Source organism: Humulus lupulus, chromosome 2 (assembly GCF_963169125.1).
Source record: "Humulus lupulus chromosome 2, drHumLupu1.1, whole genome shotgun sequence".
NCBI classification, from domain to species: Eukaryota; Viridiplantae; Streptophyta; class Magnoliopsida; order Rosales; family Cannabaceae; genus Humulus; species Humulus lupulus.
In genome coordinates this window covers 144,126,028-144,146,667 of record NC_084794.1, presented here as the reverse complement: position 1 = coordinate 144,146,667, position 20,640 = coordinate 144,126,028, and the positions used below count along the sequence as shown (strand labels likewise).

Sequence of the window (20,640 nt, the reverse complement as noted above, 5' to 3'; positions counted from 1 at the left end):
TCCAGAGACTACTACGTATGCTTAGATAGTGGGCAAGGCCCTTATAGCTGAGGGGGCTAAGGATCAGTTTTGGAGAGAGGTCTCTGCTAGGCACGATGCTAGGAGGATGGTGCCTCCTTTTACTGGATCCAATCGGGGTAGTGGCCCCATTGAACAGAAGAGAAAGGCCCCAGATTCTTTCGTTCCTCCTAGCTCGGATAGGAGGGCATAGGGTGCTTTTAGTGGTCGTCAGGGCGGGGGTGACAACAGGAGGAGTTTCCTAGTGTGTCCTCAATGCAGACGACAACATCAGAGGGAGTGCAGGATCAGGGCCTGTTTTATCTGTGGGAGTTTCAATCATTTGAAGAAGGACTGCGTGCAAGCTAGGAAAGAGGAGCCGAAGCAGAGCGATAGTCTCACTCCTGCCAGAGTATTCACTTTGACTCAGACTGAGGTTGAGGCTAGCCCCTCGGTTGTGATAAGACAAATTTCTAGTGCTGGTTCTTCTTATACTGCATTGATTGATTCAAGGGCTACCCATTCATTTGTGTCTGCTAGAGTGATAGATCAGCTGTGTAGACCTAGTGATTTGTATGCTAAGGGATTTCAAACTTTGTTGCCGACTGGGGAACTAGTAGTCTCTAGGAGATGGATTAGAGCATTGCCAGTAGAGAGTTGTTTGTTGATCTGATTGAGTTAGAGATGGATGATTTTGATGTGATTTTAGGGATGGATTGGTTATCAAAGTATGGGGCGACGATTGACTACCAGCGCAGGATGGTGACTTTTGAACCAAAAGGGGAGGTACCCTTTGTATTTGTGGGGACAGTTAGTGGACCGCGGGTACCTATGATTTCAGCACTGAAGGCTAGAGACCTAATGTAGGAAGGTTGCATAGGATTCCTAGCGAACATTATGGATACCTCTAGGATTGTGTCGGTTGGACCGAGAGAGGACATATTGGTATGTGAGTTTCCATATTTGTTTCCAGCAGACCTGCCAAGGTTTCTGCCGCAGCGAGAGATCGAGTTTGTTATAGAGTTGGCGCCAGGGGCGGAGCCAATATCTAGGACACCTTATAGAATGGCTCCGGCAGAGTTGAAGGAACTGAAGATTCAGTTGTAGGAGTTACTGGATTTGGGGTTCATCAGACTGAGTTTCTCACCATGGGGTGCTCCAGTGTTGTTCGTGAAGAAGAGGGATGGATCTCTTAGGATGTGTATTGACTATAGGGAGCTAAATAAGTTGACTATTAAGAACAAGTACCCACTTCCTAGGATCGACGATTTATTTGACAAGCTACAAGGAAAGACAATGTTTTCTAAGATTGATCTCTGGTCAGATTACCATCAGCTAAGGAATAAAGAGGACGACATACCAAAGACCGCCTTCCACACGAGGTATGGATGAATTCCTGGTTATGTTCTTTGGATTAACCAATGCCCCGACAGCTTTTATGGACATGATGAATAGGGTTTTCAAGGACTATTTGGACAAGTTCGTGATTGTGTTTATTGATGACATACTGGTGTACTCTCAGTCAGAGACAGAGCATGAGCAGAATTTACGCCTGGTATTGCAGCGGTTGAGAGAGCATAGGTTATATGCTAAGTTCAGCAAGTGTGAGTTTTGGCTACCGCAAGTCACATTTCTGGGCCATATTGTCAGTAAGGAGGTGATTTTGGTTGACCCAAGTAAGATTGAGGTAGTGAGAGATTGGCCTAGACCGAGCAGTGTTCCGGAAGTTAGGAGTTTCCTAGGATTGGCAGGGTATTATCGATGATTTGTTGAGGGGTTCTCTAGGATAACCACACCGTTGACTGAATTGACGAGGAATAAGACTAAGTATGTGTGGATAGACAGGTGTGAGAACAATTTCAAGGAACTGAAGCGGAAGATGATCACCACTCCAGTGTTGAGTCTGCCAACAGACAATGAGAAGTTTGTGGTTTATTGTGATGCTTCTAGACAGGGTTTAGGGTGTGTGCTGATGCAAGCCGGAAAGGTGATAGCCTATGCATCGAGATAGCTAAAGGATTACGAGCAGAGATATCCCACGCACGACCTAGAGTTGGCAATGGTGGTATTTGCACTTAAGGTTTGGAGACATTATCTGTATGGTTAGAAGTGAGAGATATACACTGACCATAAAAGCTTGAAGTACTTCTTTACTCAGAAGGATTTGAATATGCGCCAGAGATGGTGGCTGGAATTCATAAAGGATTATGACTGTGATATCCTATAGCATCCTGGGAAGGCTAATGTAGTAGTTGTTGCATTGAGTCAGAAGGGCCCAGAATAATTGTTCAGTTCGAAGCAAATATCTGATAAGTTAACTGAGGAGATGACTAGAGCGGGTAGAGAGTTGGTGGTTGGTCAATTAGCCAACATCACCCTTCAGTCTACACTCCTTGAGATGATCAAGGAAGCATAGGGGAAGGATTCCCAGTTGAGAGGGCACAGAGAGAGTGTCTTAGTTGGAGCAGCTAAGGAATTCTCTATTTTGGAGATGGGACTACTGAAGTACAAGGGTCAGATCTGTGTTCCAATGGATTCTGATATCCGGCGAGAGATCTTGGATGAATCTCATACCACTCCCTATTCTTTACATCCAAGCACAACAAAGATGTATCAAGATTTAAGAGCTTTGTATTGGTGGTCGGGAATGAAGAGAGACGTGGTGGATTATGTGGCCAAGTGCTTAACTTGTCAGCAGGTAAAGGCTGAACATCAGAGGCCAGTAGGGCTGTTGCAGCCTCTGGGGATTCCAGAGTGGAAGTGGGAGGATATCACCATGTACTTCGTGGTTGGTTTGTCGAAGACCGTGGGACAACATTATTCAGTGTGGGTAATTGTGGATAGGTATACCAAGTCTGCCCATTTTTACCTGTCAGGACTACTTATACTGTGGAGCAGTATTCTGAGCTTTATGTGAAGGAAATTGTTCGACTTCATGAGGCTCCGAGGTCGATAGTATCCGACGGGGACCCCACCTTCACCTCCATGTTTTGGGAGAGTCTGCAGAAGGCTATGGGTACGCAGTTGTGGTTTAGTACCACTTATCATCCTCAGACAGATGGACAGTCTGAGAGGATGATTCAGATACTGAAAGATATGCTACGGGCCTGTGTGCTAGACTTTGGGGGATCTTGGAGTAAGTATCTCCCTTTGATTGAATTTTCGTACAATAACAGTTATCAGGCGACTATCGGAGTGGCTCCGTACGAAATGCTATATGGGAGGAAGTGCAGATCAACTATCCATTGGGATGAGATGGGTGAGAGGAGATACTTGGGTCCTGATATGGTTCAGAGGACCAATGAGGCGATTGAAAAGATTAGAGCTTGAATGCTCGCCTCCCAGAGTCGCCACAAGAGTTACTCGAACTTGAAACACAGGAGCGTAGAGTTTCAAGTCGGTGATTTTGTATTCCTTAGTGTTTCACCTTTAAGAGGAGTGAAACGGTTTGGTGTTCGGGGCAAGTTGAGCCCTAGGTTTGTTGGCCCCTTTGAGATTCTGGAATGGGTTGGAGAGGTAGCTTACAGGTTGGCCATGCCTCTAGCTCTATTAGGGGTTCATGATGTTTTTCACGTGTCCATGCTCCAAAGGTACGTATCATATTCTATGCATGTACTGAGTTATGAGAACTTGGAGCTAGACCAGGATTTATCATATGAGGAGAAGCCAGTTCAGATTCTCGACCGGAAGGATAAAGTCTTGCGGAGCAAGACCATCGCCTTGGTGAAAGTGTTGTGGAGGAACAACAAGATTGAGGAGGCGACGTGTGAACTTGAATCAGATATGCGGGAGTGGTATCTCGATTTGTTCAGGTAATTTCGTGGATGAAACTTCTGTAAGGAGGGGATAGTTGTAGCATCCCAAAATTTGCTAACAAGGCTTAGGGCCTTGATTAGCGTGCCTGGGGGGCAATAAGTGATTTATTATATTAACTGGTGAATTTGATGAGTATGTGATTAGAAATGCATGTTTAGGTGAATTAGATATGTATGTGGGTCCCATTTGGTTATTAGGGGCATGTTTGTAATTTTAGCCCGTTAAGGGCATAAATGCAATATTTATGATTATTGTGATCTTTACCACGTGTGAGTGGTGATATATATGTGATGCACGATCCGAGATAGTCCTAGGGAGCGATTCAGCTAGAAATTCACAACGGGGTCATACCCGGCTCGAGAGGAGCCTAGGGGTATTTTGGGAATATTATATGTGTTCGGGAATTATTGAGTAACAGGTAGTAATTTGGTAACGATTTGGACACGTCGGGATTAACAGAGATTTATAGGAATAATCGGGGACTTAACGGGGTATGAAAAATGACTAAATTTCCCTTGGGTTACCTAAGAGGTTAGGATAAATTTAAGGGGCAATTGGGTCTTTTGGTAAGGATATACATGGTTTGGGTAGGCTGAGGGGATCTAAGGAAGTCACTAGAAGTAAGGGATTGGAAAGAAAAAGAAGCTGAAACTCTCTCTCCCTCTCACTCTCTTGAGGCTTGGAAGGTTATGGGGATTTTTGAGGAGAAAGCTTTGAATTTAAGGCTGAGAGTTGGGGAATCAAAGCTAGGAGCAGGATTATAGACAGCTGAGGGTCAAAACCATCCTTAAGGTAAGGTTCTTTGCTCTGGTTTTAATGAATTCCTGCCATGTTTTAAGAGTTTTCTTCTAGGTTCAAACTTAAGTTTTGATTTTGAGTTTGATAAAGTTATGGCATAGTTCTTGGGGCTCTAGTGCTGCTTAAAGTGTATTAGGATGATTGTGGGAGTCAATTCTGTTGTTGGGGTGTGTTTAGAATGATTTTCAGGGAAGTTAGCTCGTAAAATTTACATGGGATTTCTAGGTTTCGAGCTCGCGCCGCGCCCCTATTCATCAACGCCACGGCCCGCTTGAGTTTTTAGGCCAGAGGGGCTTCGAAGAATTTCCCAGGCGCCGCGGCCCGAGTCTGTCAGTTGTGAGGCATTTCGCCTTTGTTTTGGGGCACGCCATGTCGCTTAAAGGGGGCTGGGCCGCGGCCCAAAAGTGGATTTTTGGCAAATTGAGGGTTTTTAGCTTGGGAATTTGAACGTTAGGCCTCGGGAAGGTTTCTACTACCCAGTTTGGTAGAAACCAAGCACCTGGAGGCTAGAGTTATGTCTTGAAGCTATTTAATGGATTAGAACTTGATAGTTGAATTTTTTTCATGCGTTGTGAGTAGGACTTCTTCAAGGCTCGGGTTAGAGGATTGTGCTCGTGATCACGGTGCTCAGGTAGCTTGGGATACAGGTAAGAAAATTGTTGTACCCATAGAGCATGGCGTGGCCGTATAATTTGTGTTGCAGGGCACGACCCTATATGATTATGATGTAGGGCGTAGCCCTATTGTGTATGCTTTTATTTGCTTAAGTGTTTGTTAAGTTTATGCTATGTGTTGCATATCTGTAAATGTACGGCAAGGGCCGGAAATGGTGAAGGTCGAGAACGGCAAGGCCGGGTACGGCAAGTGGCCGAGAACGGCGTCAAGCATGTGGAGTGCAAGGCCGAGTACGACAAGGGGCTGGGAGTGGTGTTAAGCACGCAGAGTGGGAGTCTCTAGGGTGAGACCCTTCTTGGATACCTAGGACATCCACACGGTATAGACTGCAAACCCAAGGCCTAGTAAAGTGCCTGGGACGGCATGGTCGTTATGTGTTTAGCCTGTTGGCAGCTTTATTATATGCCAATTGATAGTTATGCATATGTTGATTGCTTGTGTGGAGTTTTCTTTATGGGCTTCGGCTCACGGTTGCTCTATGGTGCAGGTAAGGGCAAAGAAAAGGTCGATCAACCATGAGTACGGAGAGTGTGAAGTGACGTGTACATGTTCAGCCTGCCTGGCTGCCACAAGTTGGGGTATTTTTGGGAGACATTTATATTAATCCAAATTTTGTTGTTTAGTCGACTTTAATCATATTTTAAATTGTAAATATTTCTAAACAGTATTTTGGGATCCCAAATGTATAACGCTTTGTAGTTTTCAATGAATGATTACATTTTCAAATTATGTGACTTTTATTACAGTTAGCTACACTTTTACCCTAAAACCTCGATTAGCGAGTTAATAGCACGTTTTAAACTCACTTAGTAACGGCTCTAAGGAAGTAGGGTGATACATGTATAAGCCTTGGTTGTGTTTTCTTAAAGAAGAAGAAGTTCAAGTGGTGTTATAGCAAGAGTTTGAACCCATCAAGAAGATCCAATAGTTTTTGTTAAAAACTAGGGTTTGCATCCTCTATGTCAATCTTTTGTTGGTCTTTATCAAGGATAATTGTGTGTAGATTCTTATTATTGAGGTGGTGTAATCTCACTCTCTCCCAACTCTAGGTTGGGTCTCTTTCCTTTCCATGTATATATATATATATATCATATGGTAAAATTTGATTCTACTTTAAAGGAATTTGATTTAGAATATGACAAGTGGATTGCAAGACTTCTCCCTATAATGCAATACTCAAATTTGCATCCAAAAGCATAGCGTTTATCATTTCTACAAATGTTCTATTATTTCTCTCTTGTATTTATTTTGTTTGGGTGTATAAAGGGTTGTACATTCATGTATTATACCATCCATTTCACAAAGCAATTTTAATTCATTAAAAAAATATTCACCGCCCCTATCACTTCTTATTACTTTGCTTATCTTTTCCAATTGATTTTCAACTTCGACTTTATAAATTTTAAACATGCTAAAGGCTTCATCCTTATTCTTACGCAAGTAAACATATGTGAACCTAGAACAATCATCAATACAGGTAATACATTATCTATGTCTACCTCTAGTTATTATTCCATTCAATTCACATAAATCACTATCTATCAAATCTAACAAATTAGTTTCTTTTTCAACACTATGATAAAGTTTCTTAACCATTTTAGATTTAACACAAGTTCACATTTATCATGCTTAACATCATTATATAGAACTAAACAACATTTAGTAACTCTTGTAATTGTACTATAACCTATATGATCAAGTCTATTATGCCATAAAGTAATAGAATTTAAGCCAAGCATATAACATGAAGATGTAGACGTATTATTGTCAAAATTGGAGTCTTGAGTACATAATTTAATTATACCATCACAAATAAACCTTTTTCCCATAAAGTAGTTTCCTTTGGAAAAAATTAGCTCACCGTACTCAAACACTGCTTTGATGCCCAATTTTCTCAACAAGTTTCCACTTATAAGATTTATACTCATATCCGAAACATACAACTCATTTGTAAGAAGGACTTTCTTTTTGGATGTAAAGAAGAGATCCACGTTGTCCTTTCCCATTACCTTGGATCTATGCGTATTCCCCATTTGGATTTCATGGCCATCTTTTGTCTCTTCAAATGTCTTGAAGATTTCTCAATCATAAGTTACATGAATGGTGGCACAAGTGTCATATCACCGTCCTTGCACTTTCACTACTACAATTTGGACATCAGTCATCGGCAATGAGAGGTCGGTTCCGCTTAAACTGACTTAACACATTTTCATAAGTCGGTTTATACAGAACCGACTTATCATGTATGTCAAAGGTAAGCATGGGACGTCGGTTGCACGAGAATCGACCTCCCATGCTTGTAGAAGACATAATAGGTCGGTTCATGCAAAACCGACCTACCATGTTGTCATGGTAGGTTAGTTCTGTGTAGACCGACCTACCATGTCCTACCTTGCTGACATGGTAGGTCACTACTATGTGAACCGACTTATCATGTCACATTATAAGAATTTTAAAAGATGTTAATTTATTTAAACTATAAATATATATATATATGTAAGCTATTAGTGTATGAAATAAATGTAAGAAATTTATATTTATGAATATTACATTATAATGTTTTGAAGTATAAATAAATAAATGAATTAAATTAAATAAATATATTTTAATAATTTAATAGTATTTATAATTTAAAATAAAAAAAACTTTATAAAATAATTTAGAGTATCTCTTTAATAATTTTTTAGATGACATGGTAGGTCGGTTGTGTGGGAAATGACTTCTCATGTGACATGGTAGGTCGGTTGTGTAGAACCGACCTACCATGTCATTATAAAAATGAATTATTAAAGATACACTAATTTGTTTTATATTATTGAAATTTTAAAATATATTAATTTATTTAAACAATACATATATATAATTTATTTGGGTATGAAATAAGTATAAAAATATATATACTTCTTAATATTACAAATATTATAATTTTTGAAATATAAATAAATTAATAAATTATTTGTAATTAAAAAATTAATTTCATTTTTATAAACAAGAAAATATTTTAATTTTATAGTATTTATAATTTAAAATAAAAAACTTCATAAAATAATTGAGAGTATCTTTTTAATAATTTGTTAGAATACATGGTAGGTCGGTTGTGTGAGAAATGACTTATCATGTGACATGATAGGTCGGTTGTGTAGAACCAACCTACCATGTCATTATAAAAATACATTATTAAAGATATTGTAATTTGTTTTATATTATTGAAATTTTAAAATATATTAATTTATTTAAACAATACATATATATAATTTATTTGGGTATGAAATAAGTATAAAAATATATATACTTATTAATATTACATATATATTATAATTTTTAAAATATAAATAAATTAATAAATTATTTGTAATTAAAAAAAAGTTAATTTAATTTTTATAAATAAGAAAATATTTTAATTAAATTGTATTTATAATTTAAAAATAAAAAACTTCATAAAATAATTTAGAGTATCTCTTTAATAATATTTTAGATGACATGGTAGGTCGGTTATGTGGGAAATGACTTCTCATGTGACATGGTAGGTCGGTTGTGTAGAACCGACTTACCATGTCATTATAAAAATACATTATTGAAGATACTCTAATTTGTTTTTGTTTTATATTATTTAAATTTTAAAATATATTAATTTATTTAAACAATACATATATATAATTTATTTGGGTATGAAATAAGTATAAAAAATATATACTTATTAATTTTACATATATTATAATTTTTGAAATATAAATAAATTAATAAATTATTTGTAATTAAAAAAATTAATTTCATTTTTATAAACAAGAAAATATTTTAATTTAATAGTACTTATAATTTAAAATAAAAAACTTCATAAAATAATTTAGAGTATCTTTTTAATAATTTTTTAGAATACATGGTAGGTTGATTGTGTGAGAAATGACTTCTCATGTGACATGGTAGGTCGGTTGTGTAGAACCGACCTACCATGTCATTATAAAAATACATTATTAAAGATTCTGTAATTTGTTTTATATTATTGAAATTTTAAAATATATTAATTTATTTAAACAATACATATATATAATTTATTTGGGTATGAAATAAGTATAAAAAAATATATACTTATTAATATTACATATATATTATAATTTTTAAAATATAAATAAATTAATAAATTATTTGTAATTAAAAAAAGTTAATTTAAGCTCATGTGTTTTCTTAAGCTTTTTTGGTGCCAAAGCTTTTTTGTTGAAAAGTCTCTTTCTTTCTTTGCAATGGCTGCTTCTGGTGGCTTTAATCACCGGAATGGTGGTGCTCAGAGGAGCTCACTCATGGTCGATAGGCCTCTCTCTGTTAACTCCAATTCCAAGTCTTCTTCATCTGTCAAATCCAAGCCTTTGTCTTCTTCTGGGGTCCGCCGTAGTAGCACAGGCTCAACGGGTGGCTCCACTGCAGCCGCCAAGGATGATGCAGGAGGTTGGTTTCTTCTCTTCTGTTTTTAATTGAAGAATATGATTGAGATCTTGGCTCTCCCATTTCATATGATTGTGCTTCTTGTTTGAGTAATAAAGAAAATGTGTATATGGTATGCCTTTTTTTAACTTTTGGTGATGGGAGCTTTTAAACTTGCTTTGCAATTGGACACTGTGGTGTCAAGCTGTGATGTTTTAGTTTTTCATGATGTTAAGCAATAGAATTATTGGATTTGGAATTCTTATTCAATATGCATTTAAGTCCTATGAATTTAGATTTCTTTTGACTTGATATAGATGCAGTTTCTAAATTTGGTAACTTTATTTAAAATTATTATAATAATAATGATGACAAGATTTTGATAACTTTTCTTCTCTTTCAAATGGATTTGCAATGAAGTGATGTAGTCATTCAATTGTATAACTGCATATGGTATATACTATCTAGAATCACTTTCTAGTTGCAGAAAAGCATTGGCTTTTCATGGTTAGATTTGTAGGAAAATTAATCAATGGCCAAATTTTCCTAACAGAAATAGAAAAAAGAAAGTCTGTAGTCTGATTCATGTGCAGTGTTGGGATCATTTAAGGGTAATCATTCAATGTATAAATAACTAAATATAAATACATCATGATGTTGAGTAATTATTAATAATATCAACTCCTCATCCTCAAATAGTCACTCTAAGGGTATATGAATATATAATATTCACGATAATATTATTGATTTAATCATTACACTGATAATATTCCCTTTTTTTTATGATTATGAATGTAAACTGAATCATTCCTATTTTTTGATAGCGGATGCTGACTTTGCTGATTGTGTAGAGTTACAATCAAAGGTACCTTGATGCTATATATGGTGTTTTTGGTAACAGTTGCCAACCATTTGCAGGCAGTATTTTCTGATGAAATTGAGAGAATAACCATAGAGGCACAAAATCAGATTTCTGAGACTGAAAGGAATTATACAGAAGCCTTGGAGGCAAATATTTGTGTTAATATTATTGCAAATATTGTTTGAGTTTGATTCACTTTAATATTATACTAATCTGAACTCTCTTTCTCTCAGTCATTATATATACTTATATATGTTGTAGAAAAATAACTTAATTTCTTAATTTTTATATATACATACTATGTTTAATTTTGTTTGTTATTACTTTTGAGCCTTTATTGTTTTAATTTTTTTTTCGGATCCCCTGCTGCAGCAAGTCCAAAAAACTTGCCATTTTTTTTTAATTTCTTAATTTCTAGTGGTTTTTTTTTTCCTCTAACATGTGTATTTAAATAATTTTAAGATGTTACAAAAGAATTTTTTTTGAAACTCATTTTTGGCATACAATCTGAATTTTTTTTAGTTATGCTGAATTTCAAGAAAGCTTGTCATATTCTTTTGATTTTTGAGTGGTTTGTTTGCTTTAACAAGTGTATTTAAATGATATTAAGATGCCACAACAGAAATATTTCAAAACATTTGCATGAAACTCATATTTGGCATTCAATCTGATTATTTTAAGTTTATTATGCTGAAACTTGAAAACTTGCCATATATTTTTTTTAGAGTTTTGTGCTTTTAGTAGAGTGTTTGCTATAACAAGTGTATTTAAATGATTTTAAAATGCCACAACATAAATGTTTCAAATTTTTTGCATGAAACTCATTTTTTGCATTCCAACTGATTTTTTTCAAATTTATTATGAATTTGAAGTGATAAGATTACTGCTTTGTATATTGATCATGAATTTTTCTAGCTTCTTAGGAATGGGAGCTATCAATGGCATAACAAAGAATGATGTTGGCACCTATCAGAGTGCCTGTGGTGGTCATGAAGTTCGTTGCTCTGCTTCTTATGGTTAGAGTTGGGCATTTGTACTATGAGTTATATATGTAAATTTGCATAGATCTGAGTGTATATTTGTGTTATATATATATATATTGAATATTGTAAAATTGTACAGATTTAAGTTTGATTTTCATAGATCTGAAGATTGTAAATTTATTGATATATATTGGTGATGTTAAGTGTATTTTTTTTGTGACTTTAATAATTTTGATATTGGTTCTATTTTATTTGGTGCTCAATTTCAATAGTGTGAGGGTTCTATAAGTTAATATGAAAAAATACAGGTAAATATGAAGAAAAAAAACAGAATACCACAAGTCGGTTGGACAACCGACCTACCATATTGTACACCATAGGTCAGTTAGACAACTGACCTACCATGTTGTTCACTATAGGTTGGCAGTACAACTGACCTACCATGTTGTACACCATAGGTCGGTTGGACAACAAACCTACCCTGTTGCACACCATAGGTCGGTTGTACAACCGACTTACCCTGTTGTACACCATAGGTCGGTTTGGCGCCAACCGACTTACCCTGTTGTACACCATAGGTCGGTTTGGCGCCAACCGACCTACCATGTGTTTACATGGTAAGTCATTGCATGGGAGGTCGGTTCCAAACCGACTTATGAACGTTTATAGGTCGGTTTTTAACCGACTTCTCATGTAATTTTTGTAGTAGTGTTTATTGTGGATGGCATTCACCTCACTCAAGGTTGCAACCATCTCCTCTTCGTTTGTGTTGACCTTGGATAAAAAATTCATAGATTTTCAGAATTTGCATTCCTTATCCAAGTGACCACTTTTGCGACAAACAAAACAAGGGTCTTTGACACCCTTGAATTGCCCTTCATTCTTCCTTGGGGCTAGGTAATTGTATTTCTTTGAATAGGGCCTCTTATGAGCTTTCCCTTTTGATTGAGAGGGTTTCTCTATGACATCAGTCTTGGATGTCCCTCCATTATACTTTTCCATACACTTCTCTTTAGAACAAGACTCCTCTTCAACTCTTAGGTGTTTTAGGATTTCTTCTAAAGATATATTCTCAATTTTATGGAGAATCTTCTTCCTATAACCCCTCCAAGATGGAGGCAACTTGGCTATTATAGCACCCACAATAAATGACTCCAGAAAGGTTGTCTTTAGAGTAGATAACTTATTCACAATAACTTGTAATTCATGCACTTGGGGAAGTAGGAGTTTTTCATCAAAAAAGTTTAAATTCCACATATTGAGTTATGATGAATTTCTTGGTACCTTCTTCTTTGGCATTGTATTTCTTCTCAAGTGCTTACCAAATTTTTGTTGTCGATGTTTTGTTGGTGTAGAAATCATAGAGACGATCGAAGAAAGCGTTAAGGATGCAACCACGGCATATAAGTTCATCTTCTTCACGATTTGTCTTTTTTATCACTTCTTGAGAATCATTGTGCTTTGGTGCACCAAAGTCTCCAAATCATTTTCTAAGATGTAGTAGACCATCAAAGTTGTGAGAAGGAACTTGATCTTGTATTGCCAATGAACAAAGTTAGACCCATCAAATCGATCTAGTCTCACTAGATCTTGGGACATGAACTTGAGGACTGAGACAGAGGAACTTTCTTCTATGGTGTTTAGGTTAGAGTTTTGAAACAAGAACTCTACGTATAAAAAATCTTAAAAGAGAAATCTAGGGTCTAGGAATAGAGTTTTTTTATTGTTGAGAATATGGCTTATGAACACAACAAGAATATTGTAATTTAAGAGGATTAATCACAATATACCAATATACACAATGGAAGAATAACACAACTTAAATAAAGGGGAAGATAGGACCTTTGAAATGAGAAAGCCCTAGTTACATAAAATCACAAGTTTATGATTTTATGTATTAAATCAATAGAGATAACACATGAAGGCTTGGCATAATAGAATTATTGTTCAAGAAATTATATTCCAAGCCTCTTATAAGAGATTACTTGAAGTTACTACAATGGTGGAATGAGTCGTGGGATAAACAAGCCTTGGTCTTCAAACAATTCAAGCTTTCTTGATGAAGATATTGGAGAAAACTAGTAGTATTTGTTATTTAGAGAGAGAGAGACAGAGAGGGAATTTAGAGAGAGAGCAAGTGGAGAGTGATTAATATATCAAAATCTCAAACAAACTCCTTAAATAGTGTAGGAACTATCATCTTTATTGTTAACCAATGAGATTAGAGCATTTTAAAATAAGTTTTGGAGCCAAGAACACGTAATTGTACAGGTTCGTACAGACAGCCCATGTGACGCATCGCTTGCATGCAAGGGAAGCATCGTCTAGCAGGCTATGCATCGCCGTCATGCAGGAAATGCGTTTTCTGTCTAAGCTGTCCTAACAGAGACGATGCATCGCCTCTCAATAGGCGATGTAATGCTAGTTGCACTGACTTTTGACCTCGTACATCAACCAAAAATACATCCAAATGCCTCCAAACTTTTTGGGTACTCTTATATACTACAAGGAAATACGTTGGACTCAAAAATATAATTTTTATGTGCCTAGATCAAAGGCAGCCCACTCATATTGACTTTAGTGAAATCGTTATGGATTTGCACATTTTTGTGTATAACTAATTTCAGTATGTATTTAAAATCCTAACACTTTCACTAAGGTAAATGTCAAGTCGAAATGCATTTTATTTTAGGCACCAACACTATATCTGAGCTAGAGAAAGAAATTTGTATTTAACCAAGTGGGGGAATCTTAGGATTGGTTAAAATACAAAGTCCAAGTGGTATTGCACAAGCTAGGTGTAAAACCCTTATGGATTTACATAATGAAGATGTGAAATTTGAATTTTGTTGCAGGCATTTGAAAATTATATTTTTGGGTCCAAAGTGATACATTGAGGTATCTAAGGATGCCCAAAGAGTTTTAGAGCATTTGGGTGTGTTTAAGGTCACTTTTGAGAAGTTGGACCCACCCATATGGCGTTGCATCGCTTTCTTGTGGGTGATCGATTGCCTAAAAGCTTGCAATTTAGGCGAGACATAGCAGGCGATGTATCGCCTATATAGTGAGGTGATGCATTGTCTGACATGTCCATACAGACACATATTTTAATCTCCAAATGATGTGTTCAAAAGCTCAAATCTTATTGGTTAGACTTAATGACGGTGCTACACTAAAAAAGTGTTCTCTTAGAGTTTTGATAGACTTGATCACTCTTTCAAATCTCTCTCTCTCTCTCTCTAGCTCTCAAGATCATAAGTTTTTTTTTCAAGAAATTCGTAAAGAAAGTGCTTGTCTTTGTCAATTTTAAGGCTTGTTCAATCTCAATTATCTTTCCTACTAGTAAAAGCCTCAAGCATCCAAGAAGGGCTAGAAAATAGAGAATTTGGACAACGATACATCTCATGTATAAGCCTTGTGTTTGATTCTCTTCATCAAAATGATTCAAGTTGTGTTCTATCTAGGGTTTGAAGCTTGCAAGAAGAACAAAGTGTTTGTTCTATAACTAGGATTTGCATCTCTCTACCCAATCTTTTATTGGATTCTGTCAAGTATAATTATTTGTAGATTCTCGTTATTGTGGTGGTATAATCTTACTATAAATACTATAAAAATTCTATATGTATATATTATTATTTTTTAAAATACTTTATTAAAAAATTGTAGTAATAGTGAAAGCTACATGCCACATCCATTAATTTGTTTACTTACATTTTAAATATCAAATAGTTCTGTTTTTTTTTTAAGAAGAAAGAACACTTAATTAAGTAAAATAACACAATTTTAAGAGAGGTAAGCTACAAAACATATTTAAAAGCTTGTGGAGAAATATTGTGTATTTTTCTCCATTGGTCGATCTAATTATAAACTATCATGATATATTTAATACTAAGTCAAGTTATATGTCCCCCATTATCATGTTTGGGATAGTTTAGGCTCCTTAATAGTTAAAAACAATTTACAAAATTATACCATGGTGATACTTGTTTACCAATGAAATTTGATTGCGCCAAGAGTTGTAATTTGAGAGTACATATATGTTTCAAATTAATAATATATCACTGCAAGAAACTACAATATGCTGGAATAGCTCAGCTGGTTAGAGCGTGTGGCTGTTAACCACAAGGTGGGAGGTTCGAACCCCTCCTTCTAGTGGTTTCAACTTAATTTCTCTTTATGGACAGGAATCGAACCTGGGCGGGCAGATCCCACATGATTTCTAAACATGGCCAATAACCACTCACGCACGCCCGCCTCAGCCCAATTTTTACTTGGGTAGATAAAAGTACATGTTGTAACTTGGGTAAAAAAACAAAGCTATGCTGTAATGGTTTTTAAACACTCACATTTCACTTATTTATTATTATTTTTTAATGTAATCAAATTGTTTGATGAAAAATAAAGAAATTTTACTTTGAAAATGTTATTTTACCCATATCTTTTTTTTAATGATTAATTTGTGAGGATATGGTTATGATATTGTAAAGAAAAGATACAACTCAAAACAATATCAATACAAGTAAATATAGAGATTAAAAAAAGAAATAAGAACACTTTACACTAACTTGAATAATGTTTGAGATATTTGTCCAAAAAAAAAATATTTCTCTCTATTCTTAAGTACTAAGGGAACTCACAAATGGAAATAACTCTATAGAATTATCAAGCATTTTAATAAATTTCTAGCCAAGTGCTCTAATGGGTAGAGAAATGATGTGTCTTGTAAGAAAGCACCGAGCTTCTATTTATATATCTTTGAAAGACCATTTGAATTTTATATTCCACCAACCATCTTAGCTGCTACCAATATTAAATTGGGTGTTTATGAAATTAAGGGGAAGATTTTGCAGTTATTAAAAGTGTGAAACACGTTCAATTTGTTGAAAATGCAAAATTGTTGTAACTTCCATTCCTCTAATGGAAATTAAAATCACATCTCGAACATGTATTCAACATAATAGCTTATGAAATTTAAAATTAGAAATGTGTAACTCTTATTTTACACATTAATCGGTAATTTTTTAAAGGTTACAAATGGTTACTGATTTGTAAGATTGTAACTCATAAAATATGTTACAAAATATAACAAATTCATTTGTCATACTTACCTCTTTCTTGTTTAATCTAACATTAAATTATTTTATAAATAATATAACAATTATACATGATATATCATTGGAGAGAATTATGTAACAAAAATATTTGTTATAATAACAATCATATTAGATCTAAGCAAATGAAAAAATACATACAAAACTCATTAGAATAGTTCATAAAAGTTTACAGACCTGATTTATAAACTAATTCATTATAAACTATATTTTTATAATAATAGTAAGTAAATATATATAACAAAATTCTATAGTGCATCATTTTTGGGTGCACGGTGCACCCCATTCGTGTTTTCAGTACTTAGATGATTTTTAGCGCATTTTTTTTATGACTGTGTATATTGTAGTTGTTCAGAGCATCCTGTAAATTTTAGGGAAATTCTAAATAATTATGGTGAAACGTCCAATACTATCAAAGCCAGTAGACGGAGAACTCCTACTTCTCTACATGGTCGTCACAGAGAATGCCATTAGTGTCGCCCTAATGCGCGAGGAGGGCTGGTCCTAACATCTTGTCTACTATGTCAGTAAAAGACTCCTCGGAGCGAAGTCCACTTACTCGTTCATGGAAAAGAAGAATTTTTGCTTGATGATAGCTTCTCGGAAACCCAGGCCCTACTTCTAGGCACATCCCATTAAAATACTCACCAACCAGCCTCTTAGGCAAGTCCCCCAAAAGCTGGAGTCCTCTGGGAGACTCCTTAAATGGACACAAAGTTCATAGTGCCCTGAGATTTGGGTTTGACACCTCGAGCAATGAGGTAGAATATGAGGCCCTCTTAGCCGGATTACGAGTTGCCTTGAAACTTAAAGCTGAGGGACATGAAATCTATAGCGATTCTTAGCTAGTTGTGAACCAAGTCCTCGAAGAGTACCAAGCTCGAGGAACAAAGATGGCTACCTACCTGGACAAGACCCAAGAAATGCTACACAGCTTCAAGAAATTTATCATCCGACAAGTTCCATGGGAGCAGAACTCTAATGTCGATGCTCTAGCCAACCTAGCCACCACCAAGGACGTGGAGATGCTCAATGTGGTCCCAATTAACTACTTGGCTTCTCCAAGCATCGTATCACCCAAGAAAGTGGTAACAATCCAGCCTTAATACAGTTGGATGGAGCCAACAACAAAGTACCTTATCTCCAAAGAACTACCGCAGGATAAGAAAGTGGCTCAGAAGCTACTTTATTAAGCTCATCGATACGTGATCATGGACAACAAATTATATAGGCGAGGACATTCACTGCCGCTACTTCAATGTGTTTTCGAGAAGGAAGCCAAAGTCATCCTCCGAGAAGTGCATGAAGACTTCTGTGGTGACCATGCAGGGAGAAAAGCCTCGCCAAGGGTATTTTTGGCCCACGATGAATATTGATTTGATGGATTACGTCAAGAGATGCGAAAAATGCCAACGATACGCTAACATCCCCCGAGATCCTCCAAATGAGCTCACTCAGATGACAAGTCCTTGGCCCTTCGCAGTCTAGGGCATTGACCTAATAAGTTCCTTGCCCAAGGGAAAGAGAGGAGTAAAGTACATGATTGTGGCAGTTGACTACATCATGAAATGGGTTGAGGCCAAACCTCTCGCTACAATCACCTTCGAGAAGGCGCTGGACTTCGTTATTAAAAACATTATTTGCCGACAATGGCCTATAATTCGACAATAATCTATTCATTGGTTTTTGCAAAAGGCACAGAGTCATAAAGCGCTTCTCCTCCATAGCTTATCCTCAGGAAAATAGACAAGTGGAAGTTGTCAACAAGACGCTTAAGGCCACTTTAAGGAAAAGGCTGGAGCAAAAGAAAGATGCTCGGACCGAGGAACTACCTAGAGTAGTATGGAGCTACCGTACCACTACTAGGATGTCCATCGACCATTAACCATTATCCATGGTCATAGGTTTTGAAGCCATGCTCCCATTTTAGGCTGCCATCTCTATGCACTGATGAACAATGTATGACCCGACTACTAATCACACTTTACTTTGAGAATCATTGAACCTATTTGAAGAGCTCCGTGAAGCTGCCCATCTATGAGTAACTTCATACCAACAAAAGGTTTCCAAGTACTTCAATTATAAATTGAAGGGTAGAAAGTTCGAGGTCGGGTACTTGGTGCTGCAACGAATTTTCCTGGCAACCCGAGATCTAATTGCTAGAGTTTTGGGCCCAAGCTGGGAAGGCACCAAGTTGAGAGCACCATATGTCCTGGGACATACAAAATGGCTCGACTGAATGGGGATTTGATCCCTCACGCCTGGAATGCCGAGCACCTTCACCGATATTACTAGTAATGCAAGTAGTATAATGTATTTTTTTCTTTTTATTACTCATATGTAGCCCACAGGCACTTAATGAAAATTGTGTGCACAAAACACAATAGATGGAATTCAGAAAAAATTTGCTTGTATTTTTAATTTTTATTTAAGTTTCATTGCCCGAAGATGTACTTGTTTGTAGATCCAGACAAGTGAACGTAGACCGGTCTCCGATCACTTCAGGAACAGAAGTAGAGTAGTCACCCTACGAGGATAACTACTCATGGAGTAAGACCTAGGGAACTCAATAAGAGGAACCTATATAGAGTACCTTAGAGTAAACCTAGTGTTGCAAAGCTTCCAAGAGTTGTCGAGAAGCAAGACCTAGGGAACTGAATAAGAGGAGCCTATATGGGGAACCTTAGAGTAAACATAGTGTTGCTAAGCTTGCGAGAACCAACGAGCCTAAACAACTCATCAAAAGTCCTAAATCACAAAAGTAAGCCTGAGAACTCAACTTACTTCCCGGGGACCAAGCGATCGTGAAGCAGCATTAAGTTTTGAGGACTGAAATTGAGATGGTCTCTAAAGTCCTGAGTTGCCTAGACTCGGGCAAAATTCCCAAGTTACCTAACTTGGGCATACAAGTCCAAAGTCGCCTAGACTCAGGCACAATTCCCAAGTTTCCTAAACTTGGGCATACAAACCTCGAGTCATCTAGACTTTGGGCCACATATAGTGGATTGAAACAGGATAAATTAAGTCGATTTTTTTGTGATGCTACATTATGTAAGGAAATTGATAAAAACTTGTACATTTTAAGTCCAATTCCCATTTTTACTAAGCGTTGTATGTAAATTATATAAGTGTAAGTAAAAGACAAAGAACGAAAGTATAGTAGAGCATAAAAGCCATTGAGAGTAAATATTTACAACATTTCTCAGGGGCTCGAACATTAAATTTGTTCATACCCCAAAAAAGGGTGACTCGCAGGCCTACTTAAAGACAATTACACAGCAAAGGGAGGATGACCTATTTTTCCCCCAGAGGAACCTCTTGAATGAGGTTGGGGTTAGCCTTAGGGACTTGGCCAGCATCCTTGGCGGTAGAAAAAAAAAAGCAACGGCGGGAGTCATTGCCCGGAGGCACTCCTCGAAGAGTAACTGAGTAGAATCAGCCTCTCCAGTGAAAATTGAGGTCTATATCCCAGCTGTAGAGCCTGGTCATGTAAAAGGCATCCTCAAGAATACTATCTACCTCCTTGAGGATCGCTATCTCAGAATGCGCGACTTGATGCGCCTTTCGGAGAGACTCTTCCTTCTCCGTTGCATGAGAAGCCTCATCCTTGGCCTGCTGGGCAAGCTCCTCGGTAACTCGAGCCTTGTCAGTCGCCTGAGTAGCTTCACCACAAGCCCTCTCTACCTCCTCTACTGCCTGAGAAGCTTCCGCCACAGCCTTAGCAGCTTCTTGCAAAGCTTTGGCAATCTCCTCCTTTTCTTTTTGGGAAATCCCCTCCTTGGATTTCTGGAACTCCTCCTGGGCTTTCTGGGCCTCATCCTTAGCAAACTTGGCCTCCTTGACCGCCTTGGTTGTTTCCCCCTTAATTGTCCAAGAATGAGCCTTCTTTTCCTCCAATGACACCCCCAGTCGGGCCAGTTCCTCCGGTGGCGCATTTGCTTAGACCTTCAGAGTGGTCATATTTTTCATGGCCCACCAGAGC

At 36.9% G+C, this 20,640-nt stretch overlaps 1 protein-coding gene and 1 non-coding gene across 2 annotated transcripts; both read left to right on the top strand.

The window, feature by feature from the left end:
* Nucleotides 1–9,468: 9,468 nt before the first annotated feature.
* On the top strand, nucleotides 9,469–11,798 carry LOC133816342 (kinesin-like protein KIN-UA). The gene is made up of 3 exons (XM_062248891.1): nucleotides 9,469–9,726; nucleotides 10,527–10,567; nucleotides 11,488–11,798. Exons 1-3 carry the CDS (start codon nucleotides 9,525–9,527, stop codon nucleotides 11,509–11,511), a joined length of 267 nt encoding a protein of 88 aa, XP_062104875.1. The 5' UTR covers nucleotides 9,469–9,524; the 3' UTR covers nucleotides 11,512–11,798.
* A 3,829-nt stretch (nucleotides 11,799–15,627) lies between these two features.
* Nucleotides 15,628–15,702, top strand: TRNAN-GUU (transfer RNA asparagine (anticodon GUU)). Its single transcript has one exon. It is a non-coding gene; the product is annotated as a tRNA-Asn (tRNA).
* Nucleotides 15,703–20,640: the final 4,938 nt, after the last annotated feature.

What these genes read in the sequence shown, in the direction of transcription:
- LOC133816342 (XM_062248891.1), top strand. Translation starts at nt 9,525, where the DNA reads ATGGCTGCTTCTGGTGGCTTTAATCACCGGAATGGTGGTGCTCAGAGG. An exon ending in CGCCAAGGATGATGCAGGAG is followed by an intron (nt 9,727 to 10,526) that starts GTTGGTTTCTTC and finishes ATTTTTTGATAG; the next exon opens with CGGATGCTGACTTTGCTGAT. An exon ending in GTGTAGAGTTACAATCAAAG is followed by an intron (nt 10,568 to 11,487) that starts GTACCTTGATGC and finishes CTAGCTTCTTAG; the next exon opens with GAATGGGAGCTATCAATGGC.